Source organism: Tupaia chinensis, unplaced genomic scaffold (assembly GCF_000334495.1).
Source record: "Tupaia chinensis unplaced genomic scaffold, TupChi_1.0 Scaffold000161_3, whole genome shotgun sequence".
Classification (NCBI taxonomy): Eukaryota; Metazoa; Chordata; class Mammalia; order Scandentia; family Tupaiidae; genus Tupaia; species Tupaia belangeri.
This window is the reverse complement of record NW_006159634.1, coordinates 674,603-699,293: the sequence shown is the minus strand read 5'-3', so window position 1 is coordinate 699,293 and position 24,691 is coordinate 674,603. Positions and strand designations below refer to the sequence as shown.

At 50.1% G+C, this 24,691-nt stretch overlaps 1 protein-coding gene and 1 non-coding gene across 2 annotated transcripts in view; one reads left to right on the top strand and one right to left on the bottom strand.

Moving 5' to 3' along the window:
- Window positions 1-78: 78 nt before the first annotated feature.
- Window positions 79-24,691, bottom strand: part of ABCB10 (ATP binding cassette subfamily B member 10) — a 27,463-nt gene continuing 2,850 nt past the window's right edge. The window contains exons 2-13 of the mRNA XM_006146021.3: window positions 18,679-18,879; window positions 17,693-17,895; window positions 16,330-16,464; window positions 14,944-15,090; window positions 12,912-13,047; window positions 10,184-10,279; window positions 8,690-8,899; window positions 6,525-6,604; window positions 5,103-5,283; window positions 3,938-3,981; window positions 1,202-1,236; window positions 79-767 (exon numbers count right to left, since the gene is read on the bottom strand). Of these exons, the coding sequence (XP_006146083.2) occupies window positions 536-767; window positions 1,202-1,236; window positions 3,938-3,981; window positions 5,103-5,283; window positions 6,525-6,604; window positions 8,690-8,899; window positions 10,184-10,279; window positions 12,912-13,047; window positions 14,944-15,090; window positions 16,330-16,464; window positions 17,693-17,895; window positions 18,679-18,841 (1,662 nt within the window). The 5' untranslated portion in view covers window positions 18,842-18,879 and the 3' untranslated portion in view covers window positions 79-535. The remainder of the gene's footprint in view (window positions 768-1,201; window positions 1,237-3,937; window positions 3,982-5,102; window positions 5,284-6,524; window positions 6,605-8,689; window positions 8,900-10,183; window positions 10,280-12,911; window positions 13,048-14,943; window positions 15,091-16,329; window positions 16,465-17,692; window positions 17,896-18,678; window positions 18,880-24,691) is intronic.
- Window positions 4,413-4,544, top strand: LOC114007379 (small nucleolar RNA SNORA40). Its single transcript, XR_003549017.1, has one exon. It is a non-coding gene; the product is annotated as a small nucleolar RNA SNORA40 (small nucleolar RNA).

The following is a 24,691-nucleotide window of genomic DNA, read 5'->3' as shown; positions in this document are numbered from 1 at the left end:
GAGACAGAAAGCGAGAAATCACCCCCCAGGGGGGATGGTCATGACGCAATCCCTTCTCCTCCATTCTCCTCTCAGGATCTTGGGCACACACGCACACGTGCCCGGCGTGAGTTTTAATCCACTGGGTCCGGGACGCGAACCGCGGTTGACTATGTGGGAGTCCAGCGACATAGCCATTACGCTAACTGCTGGTCCCGATAATTCCCTTTTTAAAGCTGTCATTTGACATAGCTTCAATCTACAACAGTGGGCAGAGGAAAAGTGCGGCCCATGCTGTTAGTGAAAATACTCCGAGACAGAAGGAAGTGTGAACCTGACAGTGACGCTCACGCTCATGGCATGTAGAAAGTCACAATTACTAAAGCTGGATAAAAAGGTCTCGAGAACAATATTTTACAAACTTTGGGAAAAATACTCATTTTTCAAATAACTTGCAGTACAATTTGCAGATTTCCTCTGGTCTCTAAGGTTTTTCTCCCTGCAGTGCTGTTCGGCTTCGCAGCCCCTCATACTCGGTTTACCAGCAATTGCTTCTTTATGTGGAAATAAAGCTCTGCTTGTTCATCAGTTTTCTGTATGTGCCATCTGGTTTGGAAAGCAGCTCTTCATGTCTCCCGTATTCGGTAATTCTCCCCTGGTCAAGGACAGCCACCATATTAGCATTCTTGATGGTGGACAGACGGTGGGCGATGATTAACACCGTCCTTCCTTCCATTAGGCGATCCAGGGCTTCCTGGACGAGGTGCTCGTTTTCGGCATCCAGGGCGCTGCCAGGAGAGCACACAGGAGGAAGCAGAGGTCAGTGGCAGGCACACGTCCGAGCCGCGCTCCCAGCACCCTGGCCGGATGGTAGCAGGGGATGTGCACTATGGCCAAAGTTGTAACTGCTTGGGCTGAAGATGGATCGGGAAGCAGCCTGGGACTCCCTGCCCTCCACAGCACTCTACTGTGCCATAAGAGAACGTGGTCTGCACAGCTGTGGCTGCCAGAGCACTCGGGTTCAGCTCCCGGGTGTCTGGGTCGGAGCCAGGACCCTGCCTCAGGGCCGTCTGCCCCTGCCTCTCAGCTGCCTTTACCAACCTGGACATCACCACTCTCAAACACGAACAGAAAGGCTCTTTCGGCTCTACCGCCTGGAAGCCCAGAACGAGGTTTCAGGAAGGAGGGACTGAGCACAGTTACACACGTCAAGCTCTCTCACCTTGTTGCTTCATCTAGGAGAAGAATTTTGGGATTCTGAAGAAGAAAAAAAAATTTATTAAAAAACATAAATTCCCAGTATGTACACAAGAAATGAAAACATACTCCCCCACAGGGGCCAGCAGGTGGTGTGGTGGTTAAGGGCACTGGACTCCCACATGGCTGGACTGTAGTTTGAGTCCTGGATCCGGAGGCTTGCTTTCTCTCTCTCCCTCTCCCTCCCTCTCTCTGGTCAAACTAAAAAAAGTTAAATAATTCTTTAAAAAAAAAAAAAAAAAACACACATACTCCACAAAAAGGTGGATACAATTGGTTCACATTTATAACTCAGAGGACCTCAGAGTCCGCCAGCTTGTGAATGGATAACGGATGGGGTGGTGTATCAGTACTACTTGGCAATGTAAGAATGGAATACCAACAGGGCAAAAAAGGGAGGACTCTCAACGTTACAGTAACTGAAAGAAGCTGGATGCCAACGACCACATATTGTCTGACCCTGTCTATCTGAAGTGTCAGAGAAGCAAGTGTAGACAGGCAGAAGGTAGATTCATGGCATCCTGAGGCCCAGGTGAGGGCAGGCAAGTCTGCAAGTGGGCACGAGGGAACTTTCTGGGGGTAGAAATATTTCAGAATTGGGTCGGGTGCACAACTCTATGAATTTACTGAAAGTCACCAAAAGTGCATTTTAAGATGGGTGAATTTCATGGTATATAAATTATATTTCAGGGGCCAGCAGGTGGCCTGGTGGTTAAGGGCGCTGGACCCCGACATGACCGACCATGATTCGAGTCCCGGACCTGGCAGCTTGCTTTATCACTTTCCCTTTTTCTCTCTTACTCTGTCCCTCTCTGGTTAAATTAAAATAAATAAATAAATAAATAAAGTTAAATGAAATAATTATTTTAAAATATTAATAACAAAATTACACCTCAACAAAGCTTTTTTTTTAATTAAGGCTTTTAAAATAGGGTGCATGCGCTCACCAGAGAGGAGGAGAGAGACAGTGAGAGGGAAGGTGTGAAATCACCCCCAGGGGGCTGGCCAGGCTACAGTCCCCTCTCTATTCTCCACCTGGGATTTTAGGCACACATGCACATGTGCCCAGTGTGATTTTCAAGCTGCCAGGTCCAGGACTCAAACCATAGTTGGCCATGTGGGAGTCTAGCACCTTAACAACTATACCAGCTGCTGGCCCTAAAGCTGTTTGTAAAATCACCAATAAACCAGTGAGAATAACAGTATAGAAAAAGAGAAAGCTATCATTTCCTTTAAAATACTGGGTTGTCAGAAAAATCATGACGCAGTTTTACATAGAAAAACAGAAAAAAATAAGTCTTGGGACCAGCGGGTGATGTCATGGTTAAAGCGCTGGACCTCCACCTCCACGTGCTCGACCATGGTTCTAGTCCCAGACTCTAGCCTGAGACTGAAACTCATGCTGAGTACATGTGCATGCATGCCCCAATCCCGAGAGGGGAATGGACAGAAGGGATTGTGGTGGGGCCATCCCCCGGGGAAGATTTCTTGCTTTCTCTCTGTCTCTCCAGTGAGCACATGTGCCTATAGCAAAAACCTCTCAGAAAAAAAAGCAAAGAAAAAGGAAAACTATGTCATGGCTTTTCTGACAACCCAATACGGTGTCCAGTAACAATGTAAAGTGAGAGGGTGTGAACCTGCCTTCCCTGCAGGAGCCACTGTGCATCCATATGGAGCTCTGCATAGCTTGGCATTTTTATGGATATCATAAGATCATTTTGTCAATAACACAACACAATCTATAAAAAGAAAAGCTCTAGGGCCAGCAAATGGCATGATGGTTAAGGCACTAGATCTCATATGGCCAACTCCAAGGTTTGAATCCTGGACTTGGCAAAAAAAAAAAAAAAAGAAAGAAAAGAAAAGAAAGAAAAACACCAAGCATGCATGTGTATGTGCGTCCAAAATCCTGAGAGGAGAATGGAGAAGGGACTGCCCAGGCAGGGGGCGGGGTGGTGATTTCTCAATTTCCCTCTCTGGTGAGTGCACATATCCCTTGGCAAAAATCATAGAAAAACAAAGCAAAACAAAAAAAGTGTCTGACTTTCAGCTAAAACTGCTCTTCCTTCTCCCGGGAGTCTTGTCTAAGCACTTCTCACTGCCTCACTGGTTGGACGACACGCTTCTAAGTGTGCGGTCCCTGTGTTAGACTCCCCCCTCCTCAGTGTGCGGTCTCCGTGTTAGACTGCCCCCCCCTCCTTGGTGTGGGTCCCTGTGCTAGACTCCCTCCTCCTCCTCCTCAGTGTGTGACCCCCGTGTTAGACTCCCTCCTCCTCGGTGTGGGTCCCCGTGTTAGACTTCCTCCTCCTCAGGTGTGGGTCCCCGTGTTAGACTCCCCCCTCCTCAGGTGTGGGTCCCTGTGTTAGACTCCCCCCTCCTCAGGTGTGTGGTCTCCGTGTTAGACTCCCTCCTCCTCGGTGTGGGTCCCTGTGTTAGACTCCCTCCTCCTCAGTGTACGGTCCCCATGTTAGACTCCCTCTGACACCCCAACATAGTACTAGGCTCCTGATTCCCAGGAGTAGTTGTTAGGTTTGGGCACTATACACCCAATGGAACTCCCAACTTATCTACTTCACAATACACCATCAGCCATACACCTACCCTGCCCTCCAATAATAAAAAAAAAAAAATAACAAATGACAAATGAGAAGGTCCCTAATTAAAAACAAGATTAAAAAAGTTAGTCATGTTTCAGGTTTACCTTCAGCAGAGCTCGAGCAATTGCAATTCGCTGTTTCTGCCCACCTGAGAAAAACAATATTTTAAAGAGAAAGAGCCTTAAGAAACACTCCCGGTGCCAAGATTTCCCTGGGACTCCTGCTGCTCTACAGCCGGCCTTGCCCACAGCCAGGTCCGCTCTGCACTGCAGCCCGTGGCCCGATCTGTTTCCGGCGTGACCCTCTTCTAGCTACAAACGCTTTTTAGATTTTTAAAGGGTTATTTAAAACAAAAATATGTGACAGAAGTCATATGTGGCCCATAAAACCTACAATATTTACTTTCTGGCTCTTTACAGAAAAAGTGTGTCGAGCCCTGGTTTACTGCGAGAAGTGCCAATGGGGAGGCAAAGTGCACTTCCAGCCCCAGTTCGCTTCGACACATGGGCTCTGCCTCCCTGGGCAGGTCACCCTGTCACCACGACTGTCTTATTTTCTTCAGTTTGGAGGGTCTGGAGTTGCACAACTCTTTTTTCATATCAGAAAAAGCTTACTGTAAAGACTGACACAGACAGGTGCAAAAAATAAATCCTCTTTTGCAACCCAGAACTCATTCTTCAGTATGAGTTTTGATATACATACATATATATCAAAAAATATATGTATATATATATAAAAGAAGGAATATTATTTTTTAAAAAGGGCAAGAGAAAGAAAGCCCTTGCTATGGCGGAGTCCTACTCAGTGAGGTCTTGGGCACACCTTAGGGTAAGGGTGAAGGAACTAGTGAGCGTCCGCAATGGAGATCTGGAAAGTGGGAAAGCTAGTTTCATAAACTTTAAGGACAAAAACTTAATTAGGAAGCAATACTGCAGGGACCAGCAGATGACGTGGAGGCTGGGATGGCTGGATCTCACAAGACTGGCTGTGCAGTTCAAGTCCTGGGTCCTGCAGTTTTCAGCTTGAAAACACGCCGGGTGCATGTGCCTGTGTGCCCAAAATCCCAAGAGGAAAATAGAGAAGGGATTGCAGCATGGCCATCCCCCCCCGGGGGATTTATTACTTTCCTTCTCTCTGACTCTCTCCAGCAAGTGCATGCCCCTATGGCAAAAAGCAAAAACAGACAAACAAAATACACTGCAACGTGGAACTGTCCGCAGGGGTCCCCGGGGCATGAGCTTCCGCTACGAGGCAGTAACGACAACACACCTGAAAGGAGGACACCCTTTTCTCCGACCACTGTGTTGAAGCCTTGGGGGAAGTTCTGAATGAAAGCTGCTGCGTTGGCCACTTCGGCCACTTTGCCCACCTGCTCGACAGTCACTGAAGAAGGGTCATCAGCACCATAAGCGATGTTCTCAGCAATAGAGCAAGAGAACAGGATGGGTTCCTGCAAATCGGAGAGAAAACATACCTGCTGCAAACTTCGACACAGGCTCCAGACAGGCCTGGTGAGGACAGTGGAGCCTGGGACAGTTTATAGCCTAGAAGCTATGGAAGTGCTCTCGAAGATAATTTCCTTAGCTGTGCTTCTTCATTCTTCACAAACTCATCCAGCAGAGTTCTGAAGATTCACGTTACCACACACAGGACTGACCTCATGCTGCAGGACGCGACACGCAGGGCAGCTACCCACATGGCACCTGGCATACAGTAGGAGCTTCAGAAATGTGCACCCTTCCCTCAGGAACTGTGAAGCACGCGGAACCCCAAGTCCATCTGCCTTCCATGAAGGACAGAGGGGGAATTCATCTCCGTCAATTGCTTTTTGAAATACACACAAAGCAGATGGGAAGAGAGCACTCTGACGGGGCCTAAGGAGTAGTCCCCAGAGTCAGCACATGTCCAGCCTCTTCGTCCACACCCACACTGAGCACCCTGTCCCTGCCCCCCTGCCTTCACCCATTGGAGTACGGCATGGGAGGCTCACTGGGCGAGGAGCTCCGAGATGGGAGGAGGCCCAGGCTTGCCCGCTGCACTCCTGGCTGGTGACAGAGATGGCGATGGCAAGATGCCCCGCCCTACATGGTCTGGTGAAAATGGCCTCTTCAAGCCACCACATTACATGAACGTTCCGCTCTGAAATCTGCTGGTCCCTGAAACTCACAAACTGAACGGCTGTAGCTGGGGCTGAAAATGGGGACTGGAGAGGAGCACCTAGAAGCTAACAAGGCGCGAGTAAGAGCTTCTGTCACTTTCTCCCCATGTTCTGGGTCACCTGCCTCGCGAAGTAATGTCAGTCTCCAGCTTTTGAAATCTCTGGGTCCCTGAAACTCACACAAACTGAACGGCTGTAGCTGGGGCTGAAAATGGGGACTGGAGAGGAGCACCTAGAAGCTAACAAGGCGCGAGTAAGAGCTTCTGTCACTTTCTCCCCATGTTCTGGGTCACCTGCCTCGCGAAGTAATGTCAGTCTCCAGCTTTTGGTAAAACGCCAGTGCTTTAACCGGTTGGTGCTTCAGGTGTCCAGGAAACAGTGCGGCTGCAAACCTAAACAGCTTGCCCTGGGAGGTGGGCGGGCTGGTGTGACACATCTAGAAAGCATCCACTCGTTCTCTCTTGAGAAGTTCAAGACCAAGAAAAAGCAATTTCAAAGGCAAGCGAAGTAGAAATGGAAGCCTCTCTTCTTACCTGACTCACTGTTCCAATTTTGGATCTCAGCCAGACTGGATTTAGCTGACGGATGTCATGGCCATCAAGACTGATAGCTCCTGTGGAGAGGGGAGGGTTACAGGGTGTCCCAGGGCACTATCGTAAACACAGAAGGAACCCCTGGGGAAGTTTCAGACTCAGCTGTCTAAAGACTGAAAATATAACCAAAATAGCCAGATGGAATTTAAAAATAAGATATCTTATGGAATTTCTCAGTTGAAAAGGGCTTTTTTTATTTTTTATTTATTTTTTATTTTTTTTATTTTTGAGAGGTTTTTGCTATAGGGCGCATGCGCTTGCCAGACAGACAGAGAGAGATATAGAGACAGAAAACGAGAAATCACCCCCCGGGGGGATGGTCACATCACAATCCCTTCTCCTCCATTCTCCTCTCGGGATCTTGGGCACGCACGCAAACGCGCCTGGCATGAGTTCTAAGCCATTGGGTCTGGGATGTGAACCATGGTCGACTACATGGGAATCCAGCGAAACAGTCATTACGCTAACTGCTGGTTCCCAAGGGCTTTTTAAAAAAGAATTATTTTATTTTAACTTTGTTTATTTATTTAATTTTGACCAGGGAGAGAGAGAGACAGAGACAGAGAGAGAGAAAGTGAGAAAGCAAGTCACCAGATCCAGGACTTGAACCATGGATGGCCATGTGGGAGTCCAGCAGCCTCAACCATCATGCCACCACTGAGTCTGCTGTCCTCATGCCATGGTTAATGGCCACCATCCAGTCCATAGCCTGTGTCCTGCACCCCAGAGCTCATAGGGGGTCTCCTCTGACTCAGGATTCTACCAAAAGATGCACTGTGCAAAGCCTGGATTCTGAGGAGAACGTGGGGTGGGGGGCAAGCCGTGAGGTGGTACAGACACAGCACAGGGGGCACCATCGTCCTGGAACCAGGCCCCAGGATGGCAGCTGCATAGCTCTGCAGCTTCTGTCCACGCCAATGTCTGCGGCACTTTGAAGGCCTGATCTGAGTGAAGCCTGGAAAGTGTCCTGAAGTTGAACTGGAATCAATTTTGTCAACCCTGCCATTGTATTTAAGCTCTTTTATCATTCCTTAAATATTTCTTTCTGGGACTAGCAGTTAGCGTAATGGCTATGTCACTGGACTCCCATGCAGTCAACCGCAGTCCGAGTCCCGGATCTGGTGGCTTAAACTCACACTGGGCGCATGTGTGTGCGTGCCCAAGATCCCGAGAAGAGAATGGAGGATAAGAGATTGGGGCATAGCCAAACCTCTCAAAAAAAAAAAAAAAGTGTCTAAATAAAGCTGTTGCCTCATTTCTAGAGGTAACAGCTTTAAAAAAAGAAAGAAAGGGAGAAAGGAAGGAAGGAAGGAAGGAAGGAAGGAAGGAAGGAAGGCAGGCAGGCAGGCAGGCAGGCAAAGACAAGACAAAACAAGACAGAAAAGCCCTGCTGAGGTTGGCAGGTGGTACAGAAGTTAAGGCACTGAACTCACACATGCCCAATCACTGTTCACGTCCTGGACCTGACAGCTTGCTTTCTCACTTTCCCTCTCTGTTTCTGTCTCTCTGGTCAAATTGAAAATAAAATAAATAAAATAAAATAAATAATTAATACAATTGAATAAATAATTCTTTTTAAAAAGAAAGAAAGAGAATCCCTATTAACTCAGAAGAGTGTCAATGGGCAGTTCCACAGACCGGACTCCCTGAGTGCCAAATGTAGCTGTGGATGCAGTGGGGCCTTCCAGGTGCTTCTCTGGGCACACCGGCTGGCACAGGGTGGTGCTGCAGGGCCCTGCCCCTGGGTAGGGGTGTTCAGAGGGACATGGGTGCCCCTCAGCTAGCAGGGCTTAGACTTGTCCACCTGCTCCCAAGAGGAGCATGCTGGGAGGAGACACCAGGATGGGCGGTGGGGTGGGATTCAGGAAGTCACTGTGACTTGAAGAGACAGGACAGAAAACATACGACATGCCTGATGGGCGTGAGCTGTCACACCCTGACAAATGCCTTCTGTTTGAGGAATTTCTTCCCAGGAGCACACCCACTGCTGTTGGCGCTGTCAGGCTGGAAGGTGCCTGCATGGTCCAACCCAGTTCCAGGCTCGGAAGCAGGAGTAAAAGGAGGGCCCGGGGAAGGCCCTGCCCTACAGGATGTGAACCACTCACCAGAAACGGGGTCGTACAGCCTCAGCAGCAGCGAAACCACTGTTGATTTGCCAGACCCACTTGGGCCAACCAGCGCCGTGACAGATCCTGATGGAATGGAGAGGCTGAAATCCTGAAATATGGGTACCTCCGGGCGAGCTGGATAGGTGAAATGCACGTTCTTAAACTCCAGGGCGCCTCGGAAGCTTTTCTCATTTAAAATGGTGCCCTCTGAAACGGAAGAAGGAACACTAATTACACAAAGCCCCGAGAGCTCCCCGCGAACTCGGCCTCCTGCACGTCTGACTATGGAAGATGGGGATGGTCCCTGCAGTTTTCAGGGGAGCCTTAGAAGGCAAGTCTGGCCGCGCACCCTCGATTCTGGCTGAGCTCGCCCCGTGCCTCCTCGGCACAAGGTACTGCCCAGACACGGTCTCACTGGGCCTTACAACCCCAACACCTAGAAACTGAGATCCCAGTTTTCCTGGTGAGGTCAGTGAGGACCACAGGGGGCCAAGATCCATCCTCGGGCAGTCTGGTTCAGACAGCACCCTCCCTGGGCCACTGCCTCTGTCCTGTGCCTTTGGTCTGGAGCTTATCTTCTCTGCCCAGAGAAACAATCTGAAGGCTTGGTGATGAACGGGAACACCATACGACAGCCTGGGCTGGTCATGGGTGGGACTCGGAGGTCTGGCCCTCGCCAGTGTTAACCTGCGGTTGCCTTGGAACGCTGCTGGCCTCCCAGGTGGCTTCATGCCTACAGCTGCTCATTGTGGAGAAGAACACTGGGCTGTCACTATTGACTGGGGCTGCCCGGCAACGTCCTGGGGCTGTAGGGGCTGAGGGAGGCGCTCCTCACAGCGATGCCCTGTATCTCCAGGGAAGCCAGTTACAAGAGCGAAGGTGGCGGCAGACAACTGGCACCAGCACCCCCACCCAGAAATACCAGGAAGTTTAGAGGTTTTTGATATGTTTACCCCTTCCTCCACCCAGCGCCCACGCAGATGTCAGAACCATAGGAAGACCTATCTGGTGGACAGAACCACGGGAAGACCTATCTGGTGGACAGAACCACGGGAAGACCTATCCGGTGGACAGAACCACGGGAAGACCTATCCGGTGGACAGAACCACGGGAAGACCTATCCGGTGGACAGAACCACGGGAAGACCTATCTGGTGGACAGAACCACGGAAAGACCTATCTGGTGGACTGGCTGGACCTTCCTATTCATGTCATGGGGGCACCATCTTCTATGCCGCCATGGGCGGTGACTGTCAGCTGCAGGGAGGTGAGTGGTGGGGGTGGGGGTGGGGGGTGGCACACTCTGCTGTCACCCCCACCTGTGGCCTGGGAGTGACCCAGCAGCCATTCTTCCTCACTCTTATCTCATGAGAAACCGGCCCCTTCCCTGTGAGCAGCAGGGACTCTGTCCTTAGGTTCGGCCTTCACGGGCAGCGCAGAGAGGTGGCCTAAGGCCCAAAGCCATGTATGTTTAAGCCCACGTCAGACCTACCGTTAAAAGGCAGCTCGGGTTTTCTCTCCAGGAGTTCCCAGAGGCGCCCCCCAGCACCCAGGCCTTTCATCAGCTCCGAGTAAAAAGAGCTCAGACCTGAGGACAGAAGCAGAGTCCACACTCAGACCATCACCTGGACAGGGCGAGGGCCCATGCTCAGACCACCACCGGGACCGAGGGCGGGCCCATGCTCGGACCACCACCGGGACCGAGGGGGGTGCCCACGCTCGGACCATCACCCGCACCAGGAACCTGTCACAGCTCCTTCCAGTCCTCTGGGAGTAGGGATGATAACCTGCTTCTAATATAAAACTTGCAGCTTAAAAAGGGATTTGAGACAGCTGCCTAGAAATCGGTATTCAGAATTCTGTCCGTCTCACACCCTCGCTTTCCTTCGGCTTCTCCCCCTTCGATTTCAGTGATTTCTAATAAGGGGTAGTCCTTGATCACAGGATTTATAAATACATTTAGTTCTATTAATCAACTAGTCAATTAGAATCACAATGCTACAGAAGATGTCTTAACTAGACAAAAACAGCAATATAAGCAAGATACAATGTTTATCTTAAAATACCTAAACATTTATTTTAAAGACAAATCCACAGAATCAAACTTCCTCTTCAGGTACTCAATGAATATAAAGTTCACATAAGCTAAAAATGATGAGGAATTTGGTAAACAGTAAATATTCTAGCAATTTCTCTTTTACCAGTTTATTTTTAAAGAATTATGTATTTTATTTTATTTTATTTATTCATTCATTTATTTTAATTTGACCAGAGAGAGACATGCACAGAGAGAGAGGGAAAGTGAGAAAGCAAGCCATCAAGTCTGGGACTCGAACCATAGTTGGCCATGTAGGGATGTCCAGAGTCTTACCCATCATGACACCTGCTGATCCCACTAGTTTATTTTTATTTTATTTCTTCCATGACACACAGAGGGGGAGGGAGAGAGAGAGACAGGCATACCCAACAGGGTCCTCATGCTACCATCCACCATGACACACAGAGGGAGAGGGAGAGAGAGAGACAGGCATACCCAACAGGGTCCTCATGCTACCATCCACCCTAGCCTCAACAGCTCAGACCATGGACATGCATGCGGTGTGCACAGGGAGCTCACTGGGTCCCTCGTAGGTGCAGCGTCATGGCTCACTGCAGGGCTATTGCACACTGGCCAGCCCCAGGGATCCACTCATCTTCCTTCCTTCCTCCCTTACTCCCTTCCTTCCTTCCTTTTCTTGGCCAGAGGGCACAAGCACTTGCCAGAAAGACAAAGAGGGAAGGAAAGGACATACCCCCTGCAGTGGGGTGTGTCCTGCCACGCCCGGTCTTCCTGAACTGGTCCTCTCACTTCCCAGTTCATTTGGCACCCCAGCCATCTTTATCTGGCTTTTCTTCAAGACCATCAAGCAGAACTAAAATGCTACTTTGGAGTCTCTGCAAATCTCCGTCCACAAAATACCCTCACATGCCTGTAGAAGTCTAAGGGAAAGCCTCTAGCCTCAACAATTAGACACAAAGCCCTGGAACAAAACTCTGGCTCGTCAGATACCTGTTCATTAAACCGCAAGCTGTCTCCCTATTCTTTCCATCTTATTATTTTTAAATTATTTTAAAGTTTATAATTATTATTTCAGTTTGCTGTAGGGCATGTGTGTTCAGTACTGAGAGAGAGAAGATGAGAAAGAAAACCAGTAGGTCCAGGACTTGAACTGCACTCAGCCATGTGGGAGGCTGGCACCTTAACCACCATGCCATCTTATTTTTCAAAGACAGTAAGGAAAACGAAGGGCAGAAAATCATTTGCCCCTGCTGTCTGGGGACCTAGGAAAGGTACAGAAAATAGTCACAAAGAAGTGACCTCACAGACCTCACCCAGCTCTGGCTTCCCAGTCTGGGATTGCCTTTATCGGTAACAGACAGTGAACACCAAATGCTGACAGTCTTGACAAAACCAGACACCCTGTTTGGCACTTTGTAACCTACCGCTTGGATTGTTTGTTCTCTCTGAGTACTCGTGACTTTGTATAAGAGGAATTGCATTCCTGGTGACTTGCCAGTCATGAAGCTACCCCTCTCCTGGCTCTGTGGGCTTCCCTGTCCACACCTGCTCCCTCCTCCCTGTATCTGTGAAGAGGGGAGCAAGCTGCGGACCACGCAGGCTGGGAACGGCTGTGCCGGAGCAAGGCCGAGCTCTGTGAGGGCTGCGTGGACTCTGAACCTCCAGATCCAGGGGCTGCCCACCCACGTGGGAGGGCCATCGTCACAACTTTCTTTCTTTTGAAAAGCCCAGTTGGAACAATGTCCTAGGAGACGTTTTTCCAGTCACAGTTCATTGACGAGAAGTAGAGCAAAATGAGAGTCCATGGAAGTCTGTATTTCAAAGGACCAGCAGGTAGTGTGGCAGTTAAAGCGCTAGACTCTTCCATGGCTGACTGATGTTCGAGCCTCAGACCTGGCAGCTTGAAAATCATGCTGGGCATGTGTGTGTGTGTACCCAAAATCCCAGGAGAAGAATGGGGGAGGAGGGACTGCAGAGTGGCCATCCTCCTGGGGAGTGATTCTCACTTTTCCTCTCTCTGTCTCTTAATGTCTCTCTCCAGTGAGTGCATGCACCCATGGCAAAAGCCTAAAAAAAAAAAAAATTTTTTTTTAAATCAGGATTTCAGAAATGATACCCTGACTTTTAATTTGCACCTCCCTGAATCTTGTGAAGGACATACCTCCAATGCTCACTCCAACCCAGAAAGCATACATCAGGAAGGAAGAGAGCTCGCCCACCGTCATGTGGGCACTGCCCATCAGCAGCCCCCCTTTGTACAGGACAGAAAGCACAATCAGGTTCCCGGACAGCCCCGTCTGTTGAAAGAAAACAGAGAAGTCACGTGGGGGCCAAACCCAGAATGCGAAGGGTATCAACATGGCTGACAATTTCCTGTCTGCATTTAATTAGCACAAGATTCTTCCCAGTATTTACATCTCACCTGAAGTCCAAGTAAAATCCCCACCAAGGGCTGGCCTAGTCCCTATTGGTTAAGGGAGCCAGATCCCACACAGCTGACTGTGGTTTGAATCTCAGCCCTGGCATTGTGTGTGTGTGTGTGTGTGTGTGTCTGCACGCATGAGCACGTGTGTGCATCCAAAATCCTGACAGGATGGAGAAATGGAGAAGGGATTGTGACATGACTATACCCTACTGTGGGGTGCTTTGTCCCTCTCTCTGTCTCTTTGGCAAGTGCACACCCTCAAGTCCTTCAGAAATACTGCAATAATGGAGCCAGGAAATGGCATACAGTTAGGCTGCTGGACTCCCACGTGGCCAACCATGGTTCAAGTCCCAGATCCAATGGTTTGAAACTTAGGCCAGGCACATGTGCATGCATGTCCAAGATCCCAGGAGGAGAATGGAGAAGGGATTGTGGTGTGGCCATCCCCCCTGGGGGGCGGGGTAATTTCTTACTTTCCTTCTCACTGTCTCTGTCTCTCTCCTCCCTCACCCTCGTAAGTGTACATGCCCTACAGCAAAAACCTATAAAAAAAAAACTGTAACAATGAAGGAAATAATCTCATCACCAGTAAAATCTAGAAGCTAAATCACTTATCGAATTCCTATTTTAGTCAATCTATTCAGCTTGCAAAAGGAAAAAAATATTAAAGATTCCCTCCCTAAGTAGAGGAAATGGAGAGACATCTGTGGCATGTCTGTGTATTCTATGACAAGTCCAGAGTGAGGACACTGGGTTCGCGCTAGAGTCCTGCATCTAGACCTGCTCTGACTTGTCAGGCCTGGTCTGTGGTAAGGGCCACTGTTCCCTGTCTGGGAATCACGGCCATGACTGCATCACTCTAAGGTCCTCTCCAGTACAAACGGACCAACATATGGCGTAATGATTATGCTGCTGGACTCCCATGTGGTTGACTGAGGTTCAAGTCCCCGACCCAGTAACTTAAAACTCATACTGGGCATGTGTTCATGCAAGCCCAAGATCCTGAAAGGTGACTGGAGGAGAAGGGGTTGCAGCGTGGCCATCCCCGCAAAGAGCGATTTCTCACTTTCTGTCTCTCTGTCTCCCTGGTGAGCACATGTGCCCTATACCAAAAATTTCTAAAAAAAAAAAAAAATCCCCACAAAACCCACAAATTGCAAGCCAGCGGGTAGTGCAGAAATTAAGGTAGGCAGCTTGATTCCGCACAGGCAACTATGTGGTTTGAGTCCCAGACACGATGGTTTGAAAAATCATACCAGGCATGTCCATGTGCATGCTCAAAATCCCATGAGGAGAATGGAAGAGAAGGGACTGCGGTATGGCCAGCACCCTGGTGTGGGGAAGGTTCCCTCTCTGTGTCTCTCCCTCTCCGTCTCCCTCTCTCTGACTCTCTCTCAAGCAAACACATACACCCTACAGCTTAAGAAAAAGAAACAAAACAAAACAACAAGAGTGAACTCCAACAGTGGCCCCGCCCCCGCCCGCTGAGTCCGACAGGTCTGGGGTGCAGTGAGAACAGCAGGGTAGCCGGCTCCCCAGACAGCTGCCGCAGGTCCTGCCGCACTGAGTCAGGGCCTGACCTCACGCATGCTCACTTTATCTAACTCCTCTATGTGCTTTCCTCCTTTTTCACGAAAATATTCTAAAGAAAATCATTCTCTATCTTCAAGTAGAATACAACTATTTCCTATTTATGGCAAGAGCCACACAATAAAAATCTCTCAGAATCATAAGAGCTAACTCACTCTTTCCACAGTGATTCACTTACTGCTCCGAAGAAGCCGGCCCGAGCGAACGCCTCTTTTCTTGCTAACTGCATCACGTCGCCCACTTTGCTGGTGTATTTATCTATTTCAGTCATTTCTTTCCCGAAAGCTCGCACGGTTCTTATATTTCCAATCCGTTCCTCAGCTAGCTGGGAGAACAATAAATGCATTTCAGGGGGGAGAGGGCTACATTTGAAAAATTCCCTGATATGGAGTTAAAACGCAGTCCATTTTTAAGGCACTATAGAGGGAAAGCTGCTGGAGACATAACAATGTGTAAAAACAAAGCAAACCAGGAGCAGAGCACAGGGTACTGGACAATCCTATTTTTGGAAGAAAACTATCCACGCACATCATACACAGACAAGAAGAAAAACAGATGACTAGATAGATGCAGAACTTTATTTTTATACAGAGAAAAAAAAGACTCCAAAACATTAACATTAATTCTAAGAGTATTTTTTCAAAATTTTCAATGATAAACAGGCATGGTTCTATAACCTGAAAATGTTAATTCCTAAAAAAATGGTTTTGCATAGCCTTTTAAAGGTGATTTCATTACATTAATGAAGGATTCTGCATTCACCCAGAAACTAGTTTCAACATGGGACCAGTAGGTGGCATGGTGGTTAAAGGGTCTGGACTCCCACATAACCAACTGTGGTTCGAGTCCCAGATTCAGTGGCTTGAAAAAAATCACTCTGGGCACAAATACATGCATGCCCAGAATCCCGAGAGGAGAGCAGAGGAGAAGGGACTGCAGTGAGGTCATCCCCTCTCTGTCTCTCTGGCAAGTGCATGGGCCCTATGCAAAAACCTAAGAAAACAAACATGATTAGCTTTTGTGCCCCGTAACTAACAGCGATGGCAGGAAGTGAGATGCTCATTGGTCAAGCTGGGTCTGTAACCAACAGCGATGGCAGGAAGTGAGATGCTCATTGGTCAAGCTGGGATAGGGAGAAACCTTGTCTAAAAGGCAGAGTAGGCAGCAGGGTGGTGCGAGCGAGACGTGCTGCTTACATGATGCTGGACCCACAAGGAAGAGTGTGAGCCTGGCCCCCTCAGCCTGCATGCATAGGGCACACACATGCTCACGCTGGCCCTGGCTGGCTGGGAAGGCTGGGGGTGAGGGTCGGGGGCAGAAACCACAGTATGAAACCCTGTTGAAGGTGCTTGTCTCTCTCTCTCATGAAAGAAGTAAATAAACTTGAAAAAAGAGAGAGAAAGAGACAGAGAGAGTAGTTCAGGTCTGGGGGATCATGGGGTCTGACGCAAGGAAAGGAAGAGAACTTGCTGAGAGGCCTACGCACGTCCCTGAGGGTCTGCCCTTAGCACCGTGGCTCAGAGCTCCTTCCGCTGGAGCCTCGAAGCCAGGGAGAGGCCTTTACCTGAGTGGCTTGTGCCAGGGAATCCTGTGTGACTTTGGTCAGTTTCCGTAGATAGCGTCCATAAATCACAGCAAGGATGGACATTGGAGGCACCACACTCAAAACGAAGGTGGCCAGATTAGGTGAGACAAAAAACTATCAGAAACAAAGAGGCAAGAGGCATTTGTTACAAACAGTGGCAGGACATCCTCATCCTGATGCAGGGTGTGTGTGCACATTCGTGTGCGAGCATGTGTGTGAGAGACAGAGAATCAGTAGCAGACTAGAAAGTGCTATCTCCAAGTTGCACATGTTTTTTGGTAGAATTTTGCAGACGTCTTTAATTTCCATAAACCCCGTGAAACCATCCAGAAGTAACATGGCAGACATGTTTTATCCTGACTAATACTGTGTATATTAGACTGTGATGTTCAATAACAGGGAGGGAGGAGACAGGATAGGAGGCCACAGGGAGCCCCGTCTGCTCCCCACTAACAGGGTCACACCCAGCATCTGCATCCATGCCGCTGGCATGGTAGTTAAGGTGGCTGGTCCCTCATGGCCAACTGTGCAGCTGAACCTTGGACCTGGTAGCCTGAGAAACACACTGGGTGCATGTTTGTGTGTACCCCAAATCCTGAGAGGAGGATGGAGAAGGGACTGTGGCATGGTCATTCCTCCAGGGAAATGTCTTTTGGTTTTTAAAAAAGTAAATAAGGGGCTAGCAGGAGGCGTGGAAGTGAAGGCACTGGATTCCCACATGGGCGACCATGGTTCAAATTCTAGACCTGGCAGCTTGCTTTCTCACTTTCTTTCTCTTTCTCTGGTCAAACTGAAAAATGATAATAATAAATAAAATTAAATAAAATAATTCTGTTTAAAAAACATAAACAAGTAACAATTAAATAAAGGTGGCCACAAGAGGACCAGAGCATTAAACTCTCAGATGTGAGCTGTGTTGCGTTTCTCCCAGCCAGCAGCCCGGTCTGAGCAGACGGCGTGTAAACGAGCGAGGCAGGCACAGGCCACAGGCTCGAGCCCTCTGTAAGGGCAGAAAACAGGCCAAGAGGGAGGGCGCTCCTCTGCGGGACCACAGCTCTCCCAGTGGCAGGACGGCTTTGTGCACTCGGGGCACCCCGGGCTCCTTCCGCCCAGTGCTCTTTTCTGCCTTCATAGCCCGAGTTCACACGTTCTCAAAAACCCAACTGCAATGCGAGAGTCCATCTTCCAGGTAATTCGCTCTGGGGAAAAGGTGCAGGAGGCTACATGGGAGGAAGCGATCCCTGCAGTGTCCAGGACAGTGCCCGGCCACGTGTGACAGAATACAAGGGTGATGGCCTGGGGCTCCCCTCAGCCTGCAAGTGACCAAGGGTGGCTGACCTACCATCATGCCGATGCCCACAGCAGCCTGGGCACCAGCCCGGAGCCCATCCGAGAGGTTCTCCGTCACCGAGCGCCCCAGGAGTGCAGCGTCTGAGGACAGGCGGTTGAGCAACTCTCCTGTGCGAGTCTTGTCAAAGAACGCGACCTCCTGCCTCAGGACCGAGGAGAATAAGGAAACTCTCAGCCTGTTCACGATGCGCTGACCTGCGAGAGCAAGCAGGGCAGCTTCACCTCGGGGACAGCTGGGCACCGCCATTCAGGGGTGGCCACCTGACACACAGCAGCTTGGCCTGGAGAACGGCTCTCCTGAGGGCAGCCTCTGAGCACGTCCACTGTGCCGTGTCCCACCCACGGGGACAGACCTACCCCAGCCCCAGAGTACTAAGTCACACATCAGCAAGGAACGTGTGCTTTCTCTTAGTAAGCAGAGACCGTGAGATACCGTGGTAACGTCAGTACGTGACTGAGAGCTTTCTAAGAGTATCGTTTAAAAGAAGGGTGACTATTAACTTCCGAAGACTGACTATTCTTCTGACAACCCTTTCCTATACCAAACCGTCAGATGGCAAGAGCTGGTTAATCATCCACCAGGCGGCGGGGAGCAATGGCCTTGGAGCTGGCGTCCCGGGCTCTGTGACCCCCTGGCGGGGACCTACGGCTAACACCAGGCCTCTCTGTGGAAACGCTGGGAAAGCTGTCACCCCGGCCCTGCTAACGAGGAGACAGGCGCACGCCCGGTGCCGTTCTCCAACCTGCCGGGAGCCTGACGCGGCCACCCTGCTCAGCTCCAAGAGGGGTAAGGACAGTGGAGAAGAGAGCGCTTGACCCACGAACACCCATGGCTCCAACAGCGGACCAGGCACGAGGACCTGCCCCACGGGACATGCCACCGGGAGGAGGCGGCACTGCGGCCTGGGGCCCACTACATCTGAGGCCAGACCAAGCCTGTGGGTTCCCCCATGCTCCCCCGAGGCGAGGGGCCCTCACCTGAAGTCTGCATGAGGTAGACACGGATGGCGTTGGCGGCGGCACCACACAGAAACACGCCGCTGAGCCCGAGGCAGAGGGGGGTCAGGTGGTCGCCGTAGTCCACCGTGGGGTCGGTGTAGATGACATCGATGATCTTCCCCAGGAAGAAAGGGGCGGACATGGTGATGACACTGGACACAGCCAGAAACCCAACCGCGGCTGGAAGACACGGGCACACGCTCACTCGCGGGGCGCTGGCACGGTCAGTGTCATGTGGCTGCCAGGAGCTTCCTCCTGGACCACCAACCTAGGAGGGACCAGCCCAGGAGAGGACAAGCAGCTGACCACGTGGGCGCCAAGGTCATCCTTGCACTGCAGAAGACGACTTTTTGGTCTGGTCGTCTCGTCCTCAGTAGGCAGGACTGAGAGCCAGCAAGGGAGATCTCCCGGCCTCTTCCCTGCCTTCATCCCTGGTCACATTGCCTGTGTCCGTGCTCTGCGCTGTCAAACCTTAGCCCCGACTGTACCTTGAAGACCCTGAGGTCAAACTAGCTGGGTAAGCTCTTGATTGTATCTACATAAGCTTTGGAAACCAGCGTCAGGGATCCATTACGTGTGTGTTATGTTTCTTCTTAATATCACCCCTTTGAGAATTAAGGCACTGGAATATCAGCATGATATGAAAATAAGAACACCACTACTGTTCATGCATCTAAAAACAAGGGATAGAGTCTTATCAGAAAATATCAAGAAAATTCAATTAGAAACAACATACGTCACAGGTAACTGCATTCATAAAGGGAAGGGAATGTATGTATGTATGTATGTATGTATGTGTGTGTGTATGTTTTAAAGAGAGGTTTTTGCTATAGGGTGCAAGCGTTCACCAGAAAGAGAGAGACAGAGAGACAGAGAGCAAGAAATCACCCCCAGGAGAAATGGCCACCCCACAATCCCTTCTCCTCAGGATCTGGGGCACGCACGCACATGTGCCCGGTATGAGTTTAAGCCCCGGGGTCGAGTACTCGAACCGCAGTCGACTACATGGGAGTCCAGCCACGTAGCCATTACACCATCTGCTGGTCCCAGAGGAATGCAAATTTAAACTACAAAGATACCTGATTTCATATCTATTAAATTGGCAAAGATCAGGCAGTTTGATAACAAATTCATGGGAATACACACTGGCATAGCTTCAATGGAGAGCAACTTGGCCGTCAGTCAGAACATACACGTACTTCCTTTATTTTAGGCGGGGTCTTGCCATGCCGCATCCCTCCTGCTTTGGCTTCTCAAGCAGCTGGGACTACAGGAGCCCACAAGCACACCTGGCTTTTAGGGGAGACGGGAATCAAACCTGGGCCTCCCATGTGGCCTTAGACCACTGAGAGCAATGTTAACAAACCCCCACTACCACGACTGGGTCAGACAATCCCTTCGCTCTAGCAATGTCACCTCTAAGGACTGAACTTACACTCCTGTGTACGCAAAATACACGGAGCCCAATACGTTCATTGCCACATTGCTTTTACCAGTAGAAGAATCAAAGCATCCGACATCATCAATGGAGGACAAGCTGAGTTAATTATGCAGTGTTTATTTTATAAATACCATGCAGTCATTAAAAAGGAGGGAGACCAGCAGATGGCATAATGGTTACATCGCTGCACTCCCACATGGTTGACCGTGGTTTCAGTCCTGGACCCGGTGGCTCATGCCAGGTGCAGAACCAGCAGGTGGCATAGTGGTTAAGGGGCTGGACTCCCACATGGTCAACCGTGGTTCAAGTCCTAGACTTGGCAGCTTGAAAATCATGCTGGGCGCATGTGTACGTGTGCCAAAATCCTAAGAGGAGAATGGAGGAGAAGGAACTGTGGTATGGTCATCCCCCCCCCGGGGGGGGAATCTCCCTTTCCCTCTCTCTGTCTCTGACTGTCTCTCCAGCTGGTACATGCACCCTATAGTAAAAAAATATCCTTCTCTCTCTCTAAAACAAAACAAAACAAAACAAAACAAACAAACAAACAAAAACAAGAAAACTCTCGCCAGTCATGTGTGTGTGTCCCCCAAAATCCTGAGAGGAGAAGGGGATTGCTGTGTGGTCTCCCCAACCCGGAACAAAAACATAGGAGATCTCTAGGGTGCCAGATAGTGGCAGGGCAGTAAAATACAATGCCCTGCAAGGCTGGCCCACAGGAGAGGCCCCGAGTCTATGCCATGGACCTCCCTGAGTATGCTAGGCTCTCTGGGATGGGCATGGATCTGGCATCAAGACCTGTTAGAGCTGCTGTCTCACTCTCTCCTTCAGGGAATAAAGGAAGAGAGAACTTTTCAGAGAACGAGGTGACACTATAGATATGGATGAGGACTACTCTACCAAGATATGCTACTAGCAAGACAAGTCTGTGACACAAATGTTCATTTGGGGGCCTTTTTTGCCCATTGGTTTTCCAAATTTACACAGGCACAAAACTTTCTAGAAGAGCAGCAACAAACAGGTAGCATGGGTTCCTTCTAAGAGTGTATTGGGTGAGTAGGGGGTGGCGGCCAGGAGGCTTCCTTTCCACTGGGTCCCACTTGAGTACTATGGGCATATGGTACTGATAAGACGCCTGTTTGGAACCTGGCAGGTCTGGCTGACACAGAGCCCTGGGCGAAGCTCCCAGGTGGACATACCTGGACGCAGCCCTGGGTGAAGGGACTTCTCCACACTCTGCGAATAGCAGGTGCATCTGTGCTGTTGCTAATGCTAATGCCGTAGGTAAACGTATCATTTTGTCTGCCTTCTAACCCTCATAAACCAGTAGCACAAACTCAGTTCCTGTGGCTGTCTAGCTGACAGACAGCTCTGGACATGTGAGCCTTTTACATTAAAAACATTTTGGATAATCACTCTCACCTGGCCTTAAAATCTTCATGCTAGGGACCAGCAGTTGGCCTAATGGCTATGTCACTGGACTCCCATGTAGTCAACCATGGTTTGAGTCCCAGATCCCGTGGCTTAAGCTCACACCAGGCACGTGTGTGTGCATGCCCAAGATCCTGAGAGGAGAAGGGATTGCAGCGTGGCCATCCCCTCTGGGGGGTGATTTCTCTCTCTCTAAAACAAAACAAAACAAAACAAAACAAACAAACAAACAAAAACAAGAAAACTCTCGCCAGTCATGTGTGTGTGTCCCCCAAAATCCTGAGAGGAGAAGGGGATTGCTGTGTGGTCTCCCCAACCCGGAACAAAAACATAGGAGATCTCTAGGGTGCCAGATAGTGGTAGGGCAGTAAAATACAATGCCCTGCAAGGCTGGCCCACAGGAGAGGCCCCGAGTCTAAGACATGGACCTCCCTGAGTATGCTAGGCTCTCTGGGATGGGCATGGATCTGGCATCAAGACCTGTTAGAGCTGCTGTCTCACTCTCTCCTTCAGGGAATAAAGGAAGAGAGAACTTTTCAGAGAACGAGGTGACACTATAGATATGGATGAGGACTACTCTACCAAGATATGCTACTAGCAAGACAAGTCTGTGACACAAATGTTCATTTGGGGGCCTTTTTTGCCCATTGGTTTTCCAAATTTACACAGGCACAAAACTTTCTAGAAGAGCAGCAACAAACAGGTAGCATGGGTTCCTTCTAAGAGTGTATTGGGTGAGTAGGGGGTGGCGGCCAGGAGGCTTCCTTTCCACTGGGTCCCACTTGAGTACTATGGGCATATGGTACTGATAAGACGCCTGTTTGGAACCTGGCAGGTCTGGCTGACACAGAGCCCTGGGCGAAGCTCCCAGGTGGACATACCTGGACGCAGCCCTGGGTGAAGGGACTTCTCCACACTCTGCGAATAGCAGGTGCATCTGTGCTGTTGCTAATGCTAATGCCGTAGGTAAACGTATCATTTTGTCTGCCTTCTAACCCTCATAAACCAGTAGCACAAACTCAGTTCCTGTGGCTGTCTAGCTGACAGACAGCTCTGGACATGTGAGCCTTTTACATTAAAAACATTTTGGATAATCACTCTCACCTGGCCTTAAAATCTTCATGCTAGGGACCAGCAGTTGGCCTAATGGCTATGTCACTGGACTCCCATGTAGTCAACCATGGTTTGAGTCCCAGATCCCGTGGCTTAAGCTCACACCAGGCACGTGTGTGTGCATGCCCAAGATCCTGAGAGGAGAAGGGATTGCAGCGTGGCCATCCCCTCTGGGGGGTGATTTCTCGCTTTTCTGTCTTTCTGGTGAGAGCACGCACCCTATAGCAAAAACCTCTCCAAAAAAAGAAAAAAAGAAATCTTCATTCTAATCTGCTCTCCCCAGGGAGAGTCAGCTCTGAGCACCTCGGTGCATCTAGACAGACCAACCAGCCTGCCGGCATGCTCAATGCTTCACTTGGTTACTGTCTACCTCCCCACCAGGACATGAAATGCTTTGGAACTTCTCATTTTAGAAATAAGCCCCTGGGGTGATGGCCATGTAAGATCTCTTCTGGGATTTTTTGGGGGGCACGTGTGCACATGCACCCAGCCTAGTCCCCAAGCCACCAGTTCTAGGACTCAAACCATGAAGCTGGTCATGTGAGAGCCAGCCTCCTCCATCCCCACGCCACCTGCTGGCCCCAGACTTTGGAATGTTTTGTTGACTGCTGTACTGCCACAGTGAACAGCATACATGCCTACACCGACCGGCATATGTGAAAGACACAATATCTGCTGAATGAATGAGTGGAACTTTGACCAGGGATCCGTGTGACCTAGTAGAGCAGCGGGGAAAACGCGGTGAGAGGGCCTGGAGGTGGTCTTAAGAACCAGGGGATTGGGCGCTCTGCCTTCCAGCTGGCTGACCGCGCGTGAGTCTTCCACTTCACTGTGTCCTTTTCTCCATCTGTAAAACGGCAATACGAACGATACAGCCTGCATGGCCTCGCTGTAAGTCAGATGCAGGGAAAGCACCTGGCCCAGCACCCAGAACCTGTGAACAAGGAACTTCAGCAGTCCTTGACTTGCTGCTGTCGCTGTGAGGATGACACGTGCCTCTAGCCTGGGCCTAGGGGTTCACACGGGGATCCCTAGCTAGATGAAGGACAGACAGGAAAGGCAGGTTCATGAAGGAAGGAGCAGGTGTGTGCTGTGGAATGCAAGAGTGGGGGCGGGAGCTGGAGGCCAAGTGGAGGGACCAGCCAGGCAGGGAAGGGTGTGCAGACACTGGAGCTGACAGGAGGGGCAGACGCAGAGAACGAAGTCCTTACACAGGGCTCAGAACAAACACCTGAGCAGCGTCTACTGCAAAGCCAGGCTGACTGCGCCCACACCTCTGGAGTGCCCCACAGAGCAGCCCGCCTGCCCCACAGCCACAGGGGCACTGGACGCTGGGTGAGGGAGCAGACGAGTCCTGACCACAGTCTAAGTAGGGGCCTGCCAGGGACAAGGGCCACCTCACAGAGACCATCAGGCATCACTGACCTCAGACGCCTGAAGGGCCCTGTTACTCCTGAGCTCCCCCCTCCCCGGCTCACCGGGGCAGAGGACCTCAGTGCCCCCTCTATCAGTCACATAGCAAGGGGCTCCTGAGGCGAAGCGGGCTGCTTATGCCATCAGTCCACGCCCAGCTCCTTCCAGCTCCCGCATCTTTTAGGGCTCTTCTGGCCAAAGTGATAAGAAGAGTTGTTATCGGTGGGAAGGACTCTGGGACAGCCATGGCCGCAGCAGATAGCTGCACATTGCTGCGTGGAGTGAGAAGGGGAGGGCTGGAGATCAGAGGACGGCGGTCAGAAGAGGAATGGAAATAATCCCGAACACTTCAGATGCTGGGCACTGTTTTTAAAGTTTCTGATAAGAGTCACTTATCTAAAAGGGACATACTCAGTAAATTGCTAAAATAGATGAAATATAAAACTGTGTTTTGGAAAAAGGATTTGTGTGTTCATTTCTCCCAAAAATTAACAAATAAACATTAGGATTTCTTCTCTTCAACTCAGCTTCTTTGGTCAAGAGATTTACACACATGGGGCCAGCAAGTGGCGGGGGGGGGGGGGGACAACCACCTGG